This window comes from Grampus griseus (assembly GCF_964374135.1).
Source record: "Grampus griseus genome assembly, chromosome: 13".
In the NCBI taxonomy this organism is placed as follows: domain Eukaryota; kingdom Metazoa; phylum Chordata; class Mammalia; order Artiodactyla; family Delphinidae; genus Grampus; species Grampus griseus.
The window spans coordinates 9,608,942-9,628,974 of record NC_139007.1 but is presented as its reverse complement, the minus strand read 5'-3'; the positions used below and the strand labels follow the sequence as shown (position 1 = coordinate 9,628,974).

The 20,033-nt window shown below is 40.7% G+C and overlaps 1 protein-coding gene across 3 annotated transcripts in view; it reads right to left on the bottom strand.

The window, feature by feature from the left end:
- The window catches only part of KCNQ5 (potassium voltage-gated channel subfamily Q member 5), a gene marked incomplete at its 5' end in the record, with an annotated part of 580,981 nt that overhangs the window by 140,427 nt on the left and 420,521 nt on the right, over window positions 1-20,033 (bottom strand). For all 3 annotated transcript variants that reach the window (XM_082669167.1, XM_082669168.1, XM_082669169.1), the window contains one exon: window positions 9,254-9,380. In XM_082669167.1, the coding sequence (XP_082525293.1) occupies window positions 9,254-9,380 (127 nt within the window). The remainder of the gene's footprint in view (window positions 1-9,253; window positions 9,381-20,033) is intronic.

Below are 20,033 nucleotides of genomic sequence, written 5' to 3'. Positions count from 1 at the left end.
CTATCTCCACTTCATTTAGTTGTTTTTCTGGGGTTTTATCTTGTTCCTTCATCTGGTACATAGCCCTCTGCCTTTTCATCTTGTCTATCTTTCTGTGAATGTGCCTCTCTATTGTTTTTGCAACTTTTAAGTAAGTCTAAAGTTACTTCAAAATTAAAAGTTGTAACGAAGGGCCAGATCTTAGGAAGATGACTGTTGGGAAAAGGAACAAACATCTATTTTCTCTCAGACTTCACATTAGCCAGTGTCTCTTGTGGGGTGGGGAAGATCTTGGGATGGGACTCAGACTGTCACATGGTTTATTGATTTGCTCCTGCGGTGCCATACATGAGTGATGCAGGGAGATGACGTGGTGTCATAGAAGGGTGTTGGGACTTGACGTGAACACATCTCTCTGTTTTTGTTGAGTCTTTTGCTTATTCAGTGTGACCCTCGATAAGGCCCTTAATCTAAGTCTCAGTTTTTCAATATACAAAATGGGAATCCTCATCTTTTTCAGTTTCAGTAAGATTGCTATGGGGGTTACATGGGATAGTTTGTAAATACGATTTATACTTTCAATCGTGAAATTTTATTCCTGTTCGTGTAACACCCAGTGCCCAAATCCTAACCTCCTGTTATATTCAGCATCAAAGGAAGATTTCTTATCTAAATATAGCCCTAAACTGTTGTCCATTTTCTAATACGTGTGCAGTAAAGAAGCCATAGATGGTCCAGCAAGTTCACAGCCACTGTGGATTAGTAGAAAAGTAATCAAAATTCAAAAATGAAGCAAAGGCTCACTCACCTTTTGTTTCAAGGAAGGCTGTGAGTTGAGCATTTAATTCAATGTGGTTCTTTCTTTTTACCCAGAAGGAGTGCAGAGGGGAACTACGCACTCTTTTTTCTCTTATTATTATTATTGTTATTTTTTAAAAGTTAGGGAGTTTTATTTCTGAAAAAACGGTGGTTCTGCAGCATTTTCCAGTGGAACATTTACTTATATTTCAAAGTGAGAAAAATCAAGCAGTCCTTTGCCAGTTGCAGCCCGTGGAATCAGGATAATCTCTCATGGCAACGGATACCACCTAGAACACGCTGACAAGAAAGTTGCTAATCTATGTCACATGGTCTCCCACTAACCTGTTAATAAATTCCTTTTTCCTGCTCCCTCGTTATTCTTGTGTGTGGTGATTAAATGGACTATATGGTAATTAAATTTGACTCTCAAGAGGTAGTGCTTTAGAGTCGTGAGCCACAGTAGGCTGGCTTTCTGCTCCAGCTCCACTGCTGACTTGGGGGCTGAGCACGGAGCACCCACCCTGTGCCAGGCCTCAATTTTTCTGTCTACAGAGTGAGAGAAGCAACGTCTCAGAGGGACACGGTGCTGCTTTACAAGCTCTATGTTCTAACTGAGCTCCAAATTCCGTTACAGAAAGGTATTCTTTGATGAATTAAAGATGCATTTATACTGTTGTTGAGATTCTTAGCAGGAATGAAAGAAGCTTTAAGATCTAATTTTAAAAGACTCCCACTGCACAGCACATTATCCAGCTCTCAAATGCTGCACACAGTTGTGCATGGAGCGCTCTGTGGTATTTATTAAAAATAAGACACAAACACTGCAAAGAGGTGCCGGGAATATCTCCACAGCGCATACAGGTGCTGAACTGCTTGACTTCCACTGAGGCTATGGGGGCTCCTACTGGCAAATTCCAAGCACCACTCGGAAGAATGACCCCCGAGAGACAGCTTAATGCTTCCTACTGATCGCGAGTCTTCAGAGAACATCTCAAGGCAGAAAGGGACAATTTCTCAAAGGAAGTAAATAACCTTTAATGAAACAAATCTGTGTCACAGCCATAACTAAGTATATGCCGCAGAGTCCTTTGCTAAGAGGCCCTTGGGAATTGCTTCCTGGTGATAGTTTCCAAGGGGAATGGGAGAGCTCTCATCACCTTCTCCTAATTCCTGCTGCTCACGGGAAATAACACATTACTTTTCAGTTTTCAGTTTGGACATTTCATGTTTCTAAGGGTAGATATATATAGATGAGTGGAAAAGTCTGAGGGACAGGTTTATATTTTTCTGGATGGGTAATGATTTGTATATTCCGATATGAAGTTCAGACAGGTATAGACAGATGACCAAGAGACCCAGAGCCTTATGTAGCCATACTTTTTGTTGCCTGATCAAAAAATTTTTTAACCCAAATATTTAGCATCAGGCCCACCAGCAATCTATTGGACCTTTGCCTGGTGGCCCATCCTAGATGCTGCCTTGTCTCAGGCAACTATATGCCCTCACGCGGCCCCCATGGCCCCCAGGGGTGGCTGTCCGTCCATCACCTCCCACTTCTTACTGAGCTCCAGCCGCAATGGCCATGTGTCTCTTCCTGGTACCAACCAAGCTCACTGGGTCTCAAGAACCTTTGCAATGCCTGCTCCCTGGCCTGGAGAGATCTGTGCCTACATCTTCTCATTGTGGCTTCTCTAATACTCAGGTTGACTTGAGTGCCCCACTCCTTAGAAAGACCCCCTTGGGCCACCCGATCTAAAGAAGCCCCCAGTCTCTCTGTTTATATCCTTCATAACGCTATCTCTAGTTGACATTATATTGTTTCTAAAAAATATGTTTGCATATTATTTTTCTCTGTCCACTGGAATATTAGCTTAACAGGAAGGAGGACACTGCCCATTTAGAGCCACACAGTATCCCTGGCATCTAGAACTGCGCTTGGACATGGTGGACACTGTGTAGACGTTTGCTGGGTGACTGAGCTCAGAATGCAGGGGATCTTTCACTCCTCTGCTCAGTCGGTCATGATGTTCTACACCTTTCTGTCCAGACTACTTCTACCTCCATCACGTTTGCTCTGAATCAACATAATTAGTGTCCCTCCTTCTCCACGGGCATGGGAGACCATACTCTTACAGGCAAGGATCATGTTTTATCCATCTTGGGGTCCTTTGCACCTAAGGTCATGTTTGGCACATAATAAGTGCTCTGTCTGTGAATGAATTTTCTCACATAACATTTGAAAGTACAGAATATTAGTACAATATATCGTAGTACGCCACTGAAGTTTATAGAAGGAGTGGGAAATAATCTTTAGCTATCCATTTCCTCTAAGCGTATTCTCTATATGGTCAAGTCATACCAGCTGATCAAACTATAAGTTCAAATTTGTGCACCAGGTCAACAGTGATCTAAATAGGTCTCCAAGGGTCTACTAACGTGAACAAACATGCGAAGGCATTTCTGGGAGTGATATCACTTATCCGGAGATGCCTCCAATTAGGAAATACCCAAGGACCTCATGATAACATTGTTCAAAAGGGTATACAGTCTTATATGAGGCAAGTAAGTCTACTTTAGGGCTTAATTTCTTCTTTAGGTTGGAGAGCAGCACAGGTAACCTGATCTAGTTGAAATAATAAGGCTAATATTTAAGGCTGATACTGCAATTAATGTCATTTTGTGAAGTCTGGCTTCTCATTCGAAGATTTCAGATTAGAAATGATAATATTTATATACAAATAATGAATATTACAAATGTAAAGTTGATGACAATGGACAAGGTTAACTAAATTTAATTGAAAAGTACTAATGAACAGTAAGCGCAATCTTCTCACAGTTGGGTAGTGTGGTACTCTGGAAAGTATATACTTGCTCATTGTTCTGGGTTCCTTGCACACACTCCTGAACCTTGGAATCTCTGGCATGACAAGTGCCTTTTGTACAATAACGAGGTGGCTGGGGGTCCCTAGAGAGCTTCAAGATGGGGGCTGGTGACCAGAAAGACAAAGGCGTGATGAGAGGGCCAGCCCCACCCTGCACCTCTGGGGAGGGAAAGGAGCCTGGAGATGGAGTTCCATCACCAGTAGCCAATGATTTAATCACTTGTGTCTTTGGAGTAAAAGCTCCATGAAAATCTCTAAACCATGGGTACTGGAGAGTGTCTGGGTTGGTAAACATATGGGTGCTGGGAGGCGGGGCGCCTGGTGAGGGCACGGAAACTGCATGTTACCCAGTCCTTGGCCCCAAATACCTGCCCTGTGTGCCTCTTCCATTTGGCTGCTGTTCTTGGATTATAGCTATAATATTAATATAATATAATATAATATCATATAAGCTACAGCACTTTCTTGAGTTCTGTGTCATTCTAGTGAGGTGGGGAGTTACTGGAGCCCCCCAACTGTAGTCAGCCAGGCAGAAGTGTGTTAGCCTGAGCACCTCACTGTGGCTGGCATCTGATGTCGAGGAGGGAAAGTCCTGTGGGATTAAACCCTGAACCTGTGGGGTCTGTGCTAATACCAGTTGTTAGTGTCAGGATTGTATCGAGTTGTTGAACACCAAGTTGGTGTCCGGAAAGTTGGCGAATTGGCTGGTGTGAGGAAAAACCGCCACACGTTAAGTGTCAGAAGTGTTGTGAGTGAAAACAGCTCATCAGGTAGGTATATTTTCCTAGACTGAAATCCTGGTTCTTTCATTCACCATCTTTCTAACTTTGGACAAGTTTCTTAAGCCTTAGCTTACTTCCTCATCCTTAAGAAGGATATTATAAAACTCATGTAGGATTAAATAAGACAATATTTATAGAGTTCAAGAGCAGTACCCATCACGTAGCAAGTCTCAATAAATATCAGCTCTTATTAATTAGAAGGATTGAAATGGCTCTAATGTTCTGTGGTCAATCAACCCAGCAGGGTTCAATGGTCCTCAGATGGTCCAGTTAACCACATGGAGGTGACCACATGCACTGGAGTTTGAACACTTAGATGGAAAGAGAAACAGCAGAAGAGTATATGACTGACAGGAAATAACCCAAGAGAATATAACTTCTACTAAAGGGCAGAGGAGATTAGAAGGTGTAGAAAATGACACAGTTGAAGAGTATGTCTCTTGGAACCAAAGAGGGAGAACCTGGAGAGGTAGAAAAATGGTGTCTCAATCTTCAGTTCAGAGCCAGTGGCAGTCTGAGAGTCTCTGATACAGCTTTCCAACACATTAGCAGCTGAAGCTGCCTTTTAACAGGATGAACTCACAGATATATGAGAGTGGCCTTGGCTGTGTGGCTGATTTTAATAAAGGCTGCAATTTTGTTTTAGCCAAAGAAGACACTGGTTATTTTCTTCTCATTAAAAAAATACACTTGTTGGCATTTTCAGGAGTGACTGTTATCTCATGTCAAAGGCATATATGCTCCATTCAGGGCGAAATATCCGTGCTGAGGTTTGCCTCTTTCGTCCCCTTGGGGAAATATTACACTGAAGGAGAACTGCTAAAATAGCAATTAAAAACCGACTTATATTTAGCATCAAATACAGATCCACGATTAACCACAGGCTGGTGTTTTCTGCTTCCCTGAAATGCACTGCAAGACTGAGAAGTACGGCCCTGTTACATATGTCTCTAGACAGAGTCACTGGGGCATCCAGAAAAGCCGCAGCTACAGGAAATTGGTTGGCCTCCTGACAGATCAGGCTCATCATCGTGATCTAGGCACCAGCCTTTGGTACGGTTTGCAACTTTCAGGTAGGTCATTTATGGAAGTTAGAAAAGGAGTGACTGTGAACTCAGTCTTCGAGGTTATTTCACATGTTCTCAATACTGAGGTCACGAGTGAATGAGTTGTGTTTGAATGTAGAGAAATCAGAAAGCAGCCAGTCCAGGTAAATGAGGGCAGCTCGTTAGATATCTCCAAATGTACTTGACTCTCCCAGTCGTAGGGCAGCGATTATGGCCCCCAGACGTATGTAGAAATGTTATTTCAACAGCGTCTTAGGGGAGAGATGTAAATTGAATGCATAGGTATAAGGAAGAATTTTGTAATTCAAGATAAGCTTTTACCAATTTTCAAAGCAAACTCCTCAAATCAAGCAGAAATAAATCAACATGGTAATGAAAGAGAGCATCTAATTAAAAAACAATTGAATAGATTTTTTTTTTTCTTCCCTTAGGTTACAGTTGTTTAAAATATGTTTTTCAAACCTAAGAATATAATGATTTTATGATTTCTCAAATCAACAATATTTGGAAATGCCCTGGTTCTGGCTCCAGTGCAGGGGTGGAGGGGTGGGCAGGTCAGGAGGGGAAGTTCTGCAGTCTTTGGGAATCAGCTCGTGGGCCTCTATCACCTTGTGTCCAAATACTAACAGTTGGTCTGCAGGGCTCGCTAGGTGACGGCTGTAGAAGCTTTGGTCTGTTTCAGCTGGAGAGAGCAACACAGGGGTGCTTCCAGAAAGCACTCCCTGTGCTGCAGGCACAGCCAGGCTACCAGTCTTCTCTGGATCCTTTCCTGAATGCTCAAGCCTTCTAAAAGTGTTCGGTGTGTATTTGGCATGTTCAGAGTAACCAAATCTTACAGATGCATGGAGTCTTGAGAGAGGTTAGCTACATTTCCAAACTCACAACAGTTGTCATGGACAGATGAGGGAAATGCTACTTCTTTGTCCACTTTGCCACGGTAAATTAGGCAAAACAAGGGAAATCCAGGGTTCGCTTTACATTTTGCTTTATCATTTAACCCCTGGCATCAATCATGTTTTATGGGCCTATTAAGCAGGCCTAGAAAGGGCCCCAGCAGCCACGTGCTACAGCCTGCCGCCGTCAGGCAGGTGACCTCGGTTCCGCTGTGTAGGTTACATCTTACTGACCTCATCCTCAAGACCCACGTTTGAACACGTTTCACTATTTCATTGCTTCGTCTGGACCATGAATCAAACCATTACATGCACCTCAAACAAAACACTGAAAAGTGCATAGTTATACTAAATGTAAGTACAAATCTTGTTTTTGTTCTAATGGGGATTCATGATATATTTATCCGTGAAATTTTCTTTCAAAGCAATAGATTCACTAGAGGTCAAATATCCAAACGAAGAAAAGGCCTGAAGAGGTAACTAAACTCCAGCCACACCTAAACCATGTCACACTAAATCTGTAAGGTCACAGTTGACAGGCTCAAAGGTGGCTAAGTTACAGACGACGACGACAACGTAGTCTTCAGAACCATGCGTTACACCAAGGCCTGAACGGGTCCGAGACAGGAAGAGAAAGATTAAAGGACTAAGTTATGCTGATGTATCTGTAGCTGAGAACAGCTATCAAAGGGCAGCAGGCGTCTGGGAAAGAATCTGCTTTTTAGCTTAGAAGCCAGAAATACATTGGCATTGCCTCTGGAATTGGAATAAAACCAATTTTAAATTGGTTTTAAAGCCTGGAATGGAACGTTCCTGCAGTCATCCGTGAACCAACCTTATCCTGTAGAAGCTGAGTGAGCCCTGGCCAAACCATCTGCCTTGTGAATGGTTTTGTTTGGGTCCCTCATAGGACAGGAAGTTCTTGTGCCGTAATTCCACATCGAGTTACAGTGTTTTGTGGTGTAGCTTGAGCAGGGAATTAAAAAAGAGGAAAAACCTCCAGAGGAAAATCAAGTGCCTTCACTGATGCACCCGAGGGGCTGGGTGGACCCGCAAGGCTGGGCGTTGGCGCCCACTTTCCTCCATGCCTCTCTGGCAGAAGAGGGGCAGCCGGACAAACAGACTGCGTTAGTGAAGGCCAAACAAGATGTTTCAAGGTTGATGTAACTTAGAATTGCACTAGATTCACTGTGGTAACCGCAGGGCTTCACGCACAGCCCCATGTCCATAACGTCTGGTTGAAGGAATGGTGGCTCCGGAAACATGCATGCGTGTGGGGAGCCCTCCCGCTTCCCTGTGCCCAGGACGTGCGCCACTCACACCGCACTGGGAAGAAAGATGGGCCAAAGGGTTCCTCTTACAGTCCCCGTGGAGGGGGTTTCTCTACTTCTTCCTTAAGGAACAGGGGTTAGGGAGGAAACTAAAGGTGCTCAACAATTCCCAACTCCTGAAACAAAATGGCAAACCAGCTGCTGATGAAGAGCTCAGTCTAAACTAGCTTGTAAATAAAAACCCCACTTTCTCAGATTGGAAATAGTTGAAATAAGTAAACCTCACCGAGAACTTTCAGCATTTGGATTTGAATGGCTACCAAAGAAGTGGGAAGGAAAAAAGAGCAAGAAAACCAAACGTAGCTGCTGAATAACAGCAGCAACTACAACATCAACAACAATGACAAGCTTTTGTATACAGGGTTTTCTTTTCCTTTCCCCAAAGGAATAACATTCTATTTCTTAAAAACAGGCCAAATTCTTCAAAAATGTCAGTGTTGGGAAAGACAGAGAAAGGCTGACGAACGGTTCTAGACGAATGAGACCAAAGAAGCGTGATGACCAGACACAGTTGTGACCCAGCCTGGGTCCCACCCTGGAGGGAAAATGCTACAAATGACATTATTGGGTCAACTGGCAAAACCGCGATACAACCAGCAGATTAGTTAAGGTATTGTGTTAATGTCCAATTTATGGAAGGTTAGGTTAAAGAATGTCCTTATTTTGGAAAACCCACACTGAAATATTTAGGGATAAAGGGCCATGATGTAGACAACTTACTTAAAAACTTAATCGATTAATTGAAAATTGAGATATAATTGACTAAGGTTTTCAATTTTATGATCCACTTTTAAGTCTATTACTTGGAGGTGCCAGATCTTAACTCTGGGATGTTTTATAATTTCAGGCTGGTACCCAGGTGAATGGAATCTCTTTGAAAGGACAGCAGCCAGGGAGCTGCAGGGATGTGATATTGATTCGGGGACTGTAGGGTGGGGACTCACATTTCAGAGGATAAACACTTTATCAGGTCTAACAGTTACAGTGCATACACGTACTTGTAATTATTCTTGAGGCATGCTCATTAACAGGCTTTACCCGGACAACTACACTTATACGCCCCAGCAGAGCAAGAGCATAGAAGGGGTGCTGCTTACACTGTAGAGCAAAAAGGGGTCTTTACACTTAGTGAAACCAATGCTCCCAAACTCAGGGCGACACTCGAGAACCATGTATTTCATCATAACTTAACCTGACACAAGTGCGTATTTTAGAGCCAGACCATCTGGCTCAAATCCCAGCTCCACCACTAACCACCTCCATGACTTTTAGCAACTCACTTCACCTCTCTGTGCCCCAATTTCTTCATCTTAAAATGGGGATAATAAAAATACCTACCTCATCATGTTATGAAGAGGATTAAATGAGTCAGCATTTTCAAAACACGAGATTGCTGGCCCATGGTGAATAATCCATGAATGTTAGCTTTTAACATTAACTAAATGCTGCGATACCGGAAACAGATGAAGAAAAGGATGCGGTGGCATAAATCTAGGTATCCAGGACTTTGATATTCACCTATAACACAGAAGGGCTTCCGGGCAAATCTCAGTCTTCCTTGCCATCCTCTGTACCGGCAACAGCAGCCTGCAGACCAGATTCGAATGATGAACTCCAAACCAAAGACAACGATCATCACAAACTCCTAAAACATCAAATGAGGCACATGTCAGAGAGAGGTATTACGGATCAAACCACAGCAGCAAGCTCTGTGGATATTTCCGGACATGCAGGCACTTCATCTAAAATATCTGGTTGTTAAAGCCTGAAGTTAACATCGCCTTTTCTCCAAATCAAGCTAAACCCGGAGAACATCGGAATTGTATTTCCTATCATGCACATTGTATTTCCTATCATGGACATTGTATTTCCTATCATGGAATGCTATTGTACTTCCTATCATGCACATTGTATTTCCTATCATGGAATGCTATTCCTCTTCAAGTCTCTAAAGTTTTGCAAGTTTAGGAGTCTGTTTTAATTCTAAATATGCAGGCTGAATTACGGATCCCCTTGTCTGGAATACACAGTCCCTCGAGACTGGTTCCAGGACCCCATGGACACCAAAATCCTCAGATGTTCAAGCCCCTTATATAAAATGGAGTAGTGTTTACATAAAACCTACACACATCCTTCCATATACTTTAAGTCATTTCTAGATTACTTATAATACCTAATACAATGTAAATGATTTGCAAATAGTTGCTGGCATGCAGTTCGAGTTTTGTTTCTTGGAACTTTCTGGAATTTTTTTTCAAATATTTCAATCTACGGTTGGTTGCATCTGTGGATGTGGAACCTGCAGGTAAGGAGAGCTGACTGTATAGTGCAATTGACCTTAGAACCTGGTAACGTGAAATATCTGAAATGAAAGAGCAAACCCTGAAAACACAGCTTCACAGTTTTACAGAAAACAGACCCTCATTTTGCTGCAAGGAGTGACATAATCCCTGAGCCCTTAAGAGTTGTTCTCAGAGAAGTTAGTATTTAGGAGGATACTGAGTTCTTTTGTTACGACGTCAAAATCTCCTTATAAGACAGCAAGTTTTGACAGTGTTATTGTGTGTGGCACATACATCCTTTGCCAGAAATGAGACCCTGAAGCCTCTGGATCTGATGCTTGTTAATTATTAGGCTGCCCTTTGGTGACAGCTGCCTTGAAAATAACACTTGCTCCAGCAGGAGGGCTTTGAGATTATCTAGTAAGAGTTGTGAGTGAACCCTGGAGAAGGCCAACTAAAGAGGCTCATTAAATGTGGGTCACAGACTGAGAAACCACCGGACTCTGTCAGAAGAAAGCACCTCTGGAGCAGACCTGTCACAGTCACCTTGTTGCCCCTCTATAGGGGCAGGCACTGAGTTTATCACATTTGATTTGTTTTCCTTTAAACATATTTCCCTCTCTTGGGCTTTCCTGGTGGCGCAGTGGTTGGGAGTCCGCCTGCCGATGCAGGGGACACGGGTTCGTGCCCCGGTCCGGGAAGATCCCACATGCTGCGGAGCGGCTGGGCCCGTGAGCCATGGCCACTGAGCCTGCACGTCCAGAGACTGTGCTCCGCAACGGGAGAGGCCACAGCAGTGAGAGGCCCGTGTATCACAAAAAAAAAGAAAAAAAAAATTCCCTCTCTTGTTTTGTTTTTTTTAAAATCTCTCTCTTGTTTTTAAACAACGGTTGAGTCAGCATTTATGATGTACAACAATATTTATTACTTGATTTTTGTTATAACTGCTTAATTATAAAAGTGATACATGGTTTTTATTAAAGTCTCTAAACATCACAGACGTGTTGAGTGTACAAAGTAGTCCTAAGCCACTCCCCATCCTCCCACGTCCCAAGATAAAAACTGTTATCAAATTTAGAAAAATGGCATTTTTGTTGCAAGTTTCAGGCAAATGTCTGTTTCTTCAGTTAGAGCATGTGATGATATATTGCACTTTTGAAATGCCTAGTAGAGATACATCATTCTCTCCTTCTGTTATTTTGCACTAAGTAACCCACAAATATTTCTCATCATGGGAAATAAATCTCCAATATCATGGCTGCTTACTTACAGTGACTTAAAACTACCCGTGGGCTAAATCTCCGCAGATGACTTTATGCAGATAACTAAAGCCATGGTCAACGCACACTCATTCATGATATCAGGGTTTTGTTTTGTTTTGCTTTTAGTTTTGAGTATATATCTAGGTAGTTGAGTTTATTCATTCATTAAGGTGGCTGAAGTGCCACGTTAGGAAGAGCTGGGAGTGAACCCTGGGGAGGCCAGGCTTGTTTTAATCCTTCTCTTTCCTCATACAAAGCTGAGGCCCCAGGTGCCCAGCAGCCGTGTGTCCAGTGCACATTTAATGGCAGGGCCATTTTATCCCGGCCGCCACCTCCTACTTGAGCCAGGAAGTCTGGCACTCCACTTGTGGGGTCCTATCATCAGGGATAGCTAAGAAAATCCCAAATGTGGCCTGAGCAACTGGCACTGCAGTAGAATGATTTTACTTTTTCATGGGAATAGCTGCTACCAGCCAATGTATGGCCAATAATCTTTAGATACTGAATAAAGCATATTAGAATAAAGTAACGTCCTATTACTTTAGGAAGGTAGGCCCTCACTGCATCATTTCTATGTCATATCCTGAGGCAGATAAATTACATCTACAAATTCTTTATTCAGGGTCCCTTGTTCAGAAATATTGCCTCTTCAATTTTTTTTTTTAATTATGTTGGGAAAAATCCTTCATTTCCAAATAAAGCAAGAGGAAGTTGTAATTGGATTTCACTACAGGGTCACAGTTTCTGCCTCGGAGAAGTAAGACTAGGGTCAGAATTCTCTCCTACTAGAGCATTCCTTAGTATTCTTTATGAGGGCCTGGTTTTAGACTTAGTGAGCGATAACCTCAAACTCTCTGGTCACCGAGTGAGCAGCAGGGAGGTGTCTGTGCAGCATTTCCCTCAGGCCCAGAGCTATAGGACGTGGGGATGCTCCCTCCCAAGACTTGAGCTGATTCGATTGGGAGCAAAAGCATGAAAACCACTTTGACCAGATTCTGTCTCTTTGTTTCCTGAAATTTCCATCTTATTTCAATTAAAAGGAACAAAGTGCTATTGAGAAAGAGGGGGGAAAGGATTCCAAATCTGACAGTCAGACCTGGTGGGGAATGGAATTGTGAGAAGAGCACCTTTTCTCTTTTTTCATTTCCCCACTTTGTTGAGATATAATTGACAAATAAAAGTTCTGTATATGTGAGCTGTACCATGCGATGTTTTGATGTACATAGACATTGTGAAATGTTTACCATAATCAAGCTAATTAACATATCCATCACCTCACATAGGTAACTTTTTTTTTTTTTTTTTTTGGTGAGAACACTTAAAATTTAATCGCTTAGCAAATTTCCAGGACACGCTAACACTACTGTTAACTATAGTCACCAGGCTGTATGTTAGGTCTCCAGGACTTATTCATCCTGCATAATTGAACCTTGGTGCCCTTTGTCCAGTATCTCTCCTTCCTGCCCGCCTTCCAGTCCCTGGCAATCATTCTACTTTCTGTTTTTATGAGTTTGACTTTTTAGATTCCACATGTAAGTGAGAACATGCAGTATTTGTGTTTCTCTGTCAGACTTATTTCACTTAGCATAACGTCCTCCCAATTCATCCATGTTATTGCAAATGGCAGGATTTCTTTTTTAAGGCTGACTAATACTCCCGTCTCTGTCTGTCTACCTATCTATCTATCTCACATCTTCTTTATTCGTTTGTCCACTGATGGACACTAAGGTTGTTTCCACATCTTGGCTATTGTGAATAATGCTGCAATGAACATGAGGGTGCAGATATCTCTTTGAGATCCTGACCTCACTTCCTTTGGATATAGGACCAGAAGTGGGTTGCTGGTAGCTCTATTTTTAATTTCCTGAGGAACCTCCATACTGTTCTTTGTAGTGGCTGCATCAATTTACATTCCCACCAACAGTGCACGAGGGTTCCCTTTTCTCCACACCCTCTCCAGCACTTGTTATCTTTTTGATAACAGCCATTCTAACACATATGAGGTGATACCTCATTTTTTTTCTTAATTAATTTTTAGTTGCTTTACAATGTTGTGTTAGTTTCAGGTGTACAGCAAAGTGAATCAGTTATACATGTACATATATCCACTCTTTCAGATTCTTTTCCCGTATAGGTCATTACAGAGTTTTGAATAGAGCTGCCTGTGCTACACAGTAGGTTCTTATTAGTTATCTATTTTACACATAGTAGTGTGTATATGTCAATCCCAATCTTCATGGTTTTGATTTACATTTCTGATGATTAGTGATGTTGGACACCTTTTCATAATACCTGTTGCCCATTTTTAAATCAGGTTATTTTATTTTATTTTTTGCTATTGAGTTATGGAAGGTCCGTATATGTTTGGATATTAACTTCTTATCAGAAGTTTGGTGTGAAAATGTCTTCTCCCATCCCAGAGGTGTGTCTTCACTCTGTTGATCATTTCCTTTTATGTACAGAAGATTTTAAGTTAGATGCAATCCCACGTATTTATTTTTGTTTTTGGTGATTTTGGAGTCATATAAAAAAACCCAAAAGACAAATTCTGTATGATATCACTTATGAGTGGAATCTGAAAAATAAAACTAACTAGTGGATATAAAAATAAACAGACTCACCAATATAGAGAACAAACTAGTGGTTACCAATGAGGAGAGGGATGCGGGGAGGGACAAGATAGGGGTAGGGGATTAAGAGGCACAAACTACTAAGTATAAAATAAATAAGCTACCAGGATATATAGTACAACACAGGGAATAGAGCCAATATTTTATAATAACTATAAAGGGAATATAACCTTCAAAACTGTGAATCATTATGTTGTACACCTGAAATTTATATAATATTGTACATCAACTGTACCTTAATTAAAACACACAAAAAAAAAACCATTGCCCAGACCAATGTCAAGAAGCTTCTTCTCTATGTCAGACAGAGAAAGACAAGTATCATGATATCACTTATATGTGGACTCTAAAAAAAGGGTACAAATGAACTTATCTTAGAACAGAAATAGAGCTACAGATGTAGAAAATAAACTTATGGTTACCCAGGGGTAAGGGGGTGGGGAGGGATAAACTGGAAGAATTGGGATTGACATATACATACTACTATATATAAGATAACCAACAAGGACCTACTGTATAGCACAGGGAACTCTACTCAGTACTCTGTAATGGCCTATATGGGAAAAGAGCCTTAAAAAGAGTGGATACATGTATATGTATAATAGATTCACTTTGCCGTACACTTAAAACTAACACAATGTTGTAAATCAACTATACTCAATAAAAATTAAAAAAAAAAAGAAGCTCCTTCCCTATATTTTCTTCTAATAGTATTATAGTTTCAGGCCTTACGTTTAAGTCTTTCGTCCATTTTGAGTTGACTTTTGTATGTGGTGTGAGATAAGGGTCCAATTTCATTCTTCTGCATATGGATATTCAATTTTCCCATTCATGATAAAAACTCTCAGAAAGTCAGAAATAGAGGTTTACTATCTCAAAGTGATAAATAGAATCTACAAAACCCTTAGAGCTAATGTCACATGTAATGATGAAAGACTGAAAGCTTTTCTCCAAAAATCAAGAACACAGAAAGATGTTAGCTTCATCACTCTTATTCAACATAGTTGTGTAATATAGTCACTGCAATAAGGCAAGTAAAAGAAATAAAAGGCATACAACTGGAAAGACAGACATAAAATAGTCTATATTTGCAGATGCATGATTGTCTACAGAGAAAATCTCAAGGAATCTACCAAAAGACTCTTAGAAATAATCAGTGAGTTCAGTAAGGTTGCAAGATACAAGATCAATATACAAAAACCAATCAGATGTCTGCATACTAACAGTAAGGATGTGGAAGCCAAAATTAAAAGCACAAAATTATTTACGATCATTCCAAAGAAATTAAATGTTTAGCTATGCACTTAACAAACCTGTACAGGGTACGCAGGCTGAAAATTATAAAATGTTGGTTAAAGAAAGCAGACGAGACCTAAGTAAATGGAAATACCGTGTTCATGAATTGGAAGATTCAACATAATAAGGATGTCAGCTCTTCCCAAATTGATGTGTAGGTTTAATGAAATTCCTATCAAACTCCTAGCAAGTTTTTTCTTTTTTTTTGTAGACATAAAGAAACTTATTCTAAAGTTGATGTGGAAAGGCACAGACCCTAGAATAGCTAAAAATAATCCTGAAAAAAGAGAATGAAGTGGGAGGAATCACTGTATCTGATATTAAGGCCCACTATGTAGCTCTAATAATCAGGACTGTGTGGTCTTGGCAGAGGGACAGACACATAGAGAATGATGGAGCACAACAGAGAACCTAGAAATACACTCAGACAAACATGCTCAATGGATTATTTGATAAAGGTACATAAGTAATTCAAAGGAAGAAGAAATAGCCCTTCAATAATCAGTGCTGGGACAACTGGACATCCATATACAATAAAATGAACCTCTATCTATATCTCACACTTTATACAAAAATTGATTCAAAATGGATCATGGGCTTAAGTGTTAAAACTATACAACTTTTAGTAAAAAACATAAGAGAAAAATTTTAGGAATTGAGCTAAGAGTTCTTTGACTTTACACCAAAAGCATAAGTAAGGAAAGGAAAAATTGATAAATTGAACTTCATCAAAATTAGAGAGGATTACTCCCTCTTGCGAGAGCACAAGAATCACAACTAACTGCTGAACAATCATTGACAGGAAGACACTGGAACTCACCAAAAAAGACACCCCACATCCAAAGACAAAGGAGAAGCCACTATGAGATGGTAGGAGCGGTGCAATCACAATAAAATCAAATCTCACAACTGCTGGCTGGGTGACTCACAGACTGGAGAACACTTATACCACAGAAGTCCACCCCCAGGAGCGAGGGTTCTGAGCCCCATGTCAGGCTTCCAAACCTGGGGGTCCAGCAATGGGAGGAGGAATTCCTAGAGAATCAGACTTTGAAGGCTGATGGGATTTGATTGCAGGACTTCGACGGGACTGTGGGAAACAGAGACTCCACTCATGGAGGCACACACAAAGTAGTGTGCATGTCGGGACCCAGGGGAAGGAGCAGTGACCCCAGGGGAGACTGAACCAGACGTACCTGCTAGTGTTGGAGGGTCTCCTGCAGAGGTGGGGGGTGGCTCTGTCTCACCATGAGGACAAGAACACTGGCAGCAGAAGTTCTGGGAAGTACTTGGCATGAGCCCTCCCAGAGTCCGCCATTAGCCCCACCAAAGAGCCTGGGTAGGCTCCAGTGTTGGGTCGCCTCAGACCAAACAACCCACAGGGAGGGAACTCAGCCCCACCCATCAGCAGTCAAACAGATTAAAGTTTTACTGAGCTGTGCCCACCAGAGCAACACCCAGCTCTACCCAGGGACTCTACCAGTCCCTCCCATCAGGAAACTTGCACAAGCCCCATAGATAGCCTCATCCACCAGAGGGCAGACAGCAGGAGCAAGAAGAACTACAATCCTGCAGCCTGTGGAACAAAAACCACATTCACAGAAAGACAGACAGGAATGACAAGGCAGAGGGCTATGTATCAGATGAAGGAACAAGATAAAACCCCACAAAAACAACTAAATGAAGTGGAGATAGGCAACCTTCCAGAAAAAGAATTCAGAATAATGATAGTGAAGATGTTCCAGGACCTTGGAAAGAGAATGGAGGCAAAGATGGAATAGATGCAAGAAATGTTTAACAAAGACCTAGAAGAATTAAAGAACAAACAAAGAGAGATGAACAATACAACAACTGAAATGAAAACTACACTAGAAGAAATCAATAGCAGAATACCTGAGGCAGAAGAACGGATAAGTGACCTGGAAGACAGAATGGTGGAATTCACTGCTGCGAAAAGAAAAAAAAAAAAGAATGAAAAGAAATGAAGACAGCCTAAGAGACCTCTGGGACAACATTAAACGCAAAAACATTCGCATTATAGGGGTCCCAGAAGGAGAAGAGAGAGAGAACGGACCTGAGAAAATACTTGAAGAGATTACAGTTGAAACCTTCCCTAACATGGGAAAGGAAATAGCCAGGAAGTGCAGAGAGTCCCAGGCAGGATAAACCCAAGGAGAAACACGCCGAAACACATAGTAATCAAATTGGCAAAAATTAAAGACAAATAAACATTATTGAAAGCAGCAAGAGAGAAATGACAAATAGCATAGAAGGGAACTCCCATAAGGTTAACAGCTGATTTCTCAGCAGAAACTCTACAAGCCAGAAGGGAGTGGCATGATATACTTCAAGTGGGGAAAGGGAAGAACCTACAACCAAGATTACTCTACCCGGCGAGGGTCTCATTCAGGTTCCATGGAGAAATCAAAAGCTTTACAGACAAGCAAAAGCTAAGAGAATTCAGCACCACCAAACCAGCTCTACAACAAATGCTAAAGGAACTTCTCTAAGTGGGAAACACAACAGAAGAAAAGGACCTACAAAAACAAACCCATAATTGAGAAAATGGTCATAGGAACATACATATTGATAATTACCTTAAACGTGAATGGAGGAAATGCTCCAACCAAAAGACACAGGCTTGCTGAATGGATACAAAAACAAGACACATATATATGCTGTCTACAAGAGACCCACTTCAGACCTAGGGACACAAACAAACTGAAAGTAAAGGGATGGAAAAAGATATTCCACGCAAATGGAAATCAGAAGAAAGCTGGAGTAGCAATACTCACATCAGATAAAATAGACTTTAAAATAAAGAATTTTACAAGAGACAAGGAAGGACACTAAATAATGATCAAGGGATCAATCCAAGAAGAAGATATAACAATTATAAATATATGCACCCAACGGAGGAGCACCTCAATACATAAGACAACTGCTAACAGCTATAAAAGAGGAAACCAACAATAACACAGTAATAGTGGGGGACTTTAACACCTCACTTACAGCAATGGACAGATCATCCAAAATGAAAATTAATAAGGAAACACAAGCTTTAAATGACACAATAGACCAAAAAGATTTAATTGATATTTATAGGCCATTCCATCCCAAAACAGCAGATTACACTTTCTTCTCAAGTGTACATGGAACATTCTCCAGGATAGATCACATCTTGGGTCACAAATCAAGCCTCAGTAAATTTAAGAAAATTGAAATCATATCAAGCATCTTCTCTGACCACAATGCTACGAGATTAGAAATGAATTACAGGGAATAAACATAAAAAACACAAACAAATGGAGGGTAAACAATACGTAACTAAATAACCAAGAGATCACTGAAGAAATCAAAGAGGAAATCAAAAAATACCTAGAGACAAATGACAATGAAAACAGGACAAGCCAAAACCTATGGGATGCAGCAAAAGCAGTTCTAAGAGGGAAGTTTATAGCTATACAAGCCTACCTCAAGAAACAAGAAACATCTCAAATAAACAATCTAACCTTACACCTAAAGGAACTAGAGAAAGAAGAACAAACAACATAAAGTTAGTAGAAGAAAAGAAATCATAAAGATCAGAGCAGAAATAAATGAAATAGAAACAAAGAAAACAATAGCAAAGATCAGTAAAACTAAAAGTTGGTCCTTTGAGACGATAAACAAAATTGATAAACCTTTAGTCAGACTCATCAAGAAAAAGTGGGAGAGAACTCGAATCAATAAAATTGGAAATGAAAAAGGAGAAGTTACAACAGACACCACGGAAATACAAAGCATCCTAAGAGACTACTACAGGCAACTCTATGCCAATAAAATGGACAACCTGGAAGAAATGGACAAATTCTTGAAAGGTATAAGTTTCCAAGACTGAACTAGGAAGAAATAGAAAATATGAACAGACCAATCATAAGTAATGAAATTGAAACTGTGATTAAAAATCTTCCAACAAACAAAAGTCCAGGACCAGATGGCTTCACAGGTGAATTCTATTAAACATTTAGAGAAGAGCTAACACCCATCCTTCTCAAACTCTTCCAAAAAATTGCAGAGGAAAGAACACTCCCGAACTCATTCTATGAGGCCACCATCACTCTGATATCAAAACCAGACAAAGATACTTCAAAAAAAGAAAATTACAGATCAATATCACTGATGAATATACATACAAAAATCCTCAACAAAATACTAAGAAAATCCAACAACACATTAAAAGCATCATACACCATGATCAAGTGGGATTTATCCCACTTGATCAAGGATTCTTCAATATATGCAAATCAATCAATATGATAAGCCATATTAACTAATTGAAAAATAAAAACCATATGATCATATCAATAGATGCAGAAAAAGCTTTTGACAAAATTCAACACCCATTTATGATAAAAGCTCTCCAGAAAGTGGGCAAAGAGGGAACCTACCTCAACATAATAAAGGCCATATATGACAAACACACAGCAAACATCATTCCCAATGGTGAAAAACTGAAAGCATTTCCTCTAAGATCAGGAACAAGCCAAGGATGTCCACTATCACCACTATTATTCAACATAGTTTTGGAAGCCCTAGCCATGGCAAGCAGAGAAGAAAGAGAAATAAAAGCAATACAAATTGGAAAAGAAGTAAAACTGTCACCGTTTGCAGATGACATGATACTATACATAGATAATCCTAAAGATGGTACCAGAAAATACCATGAAACTACAATGAATTTGGTAAAGTTGCAGGGTATAAAATTAATGCACAGAAATCCCTTGCATTCGTATATACTAACGATGAAAAATCTGAAAGAGAAATTAAGGAAACCCTCCCATTTACC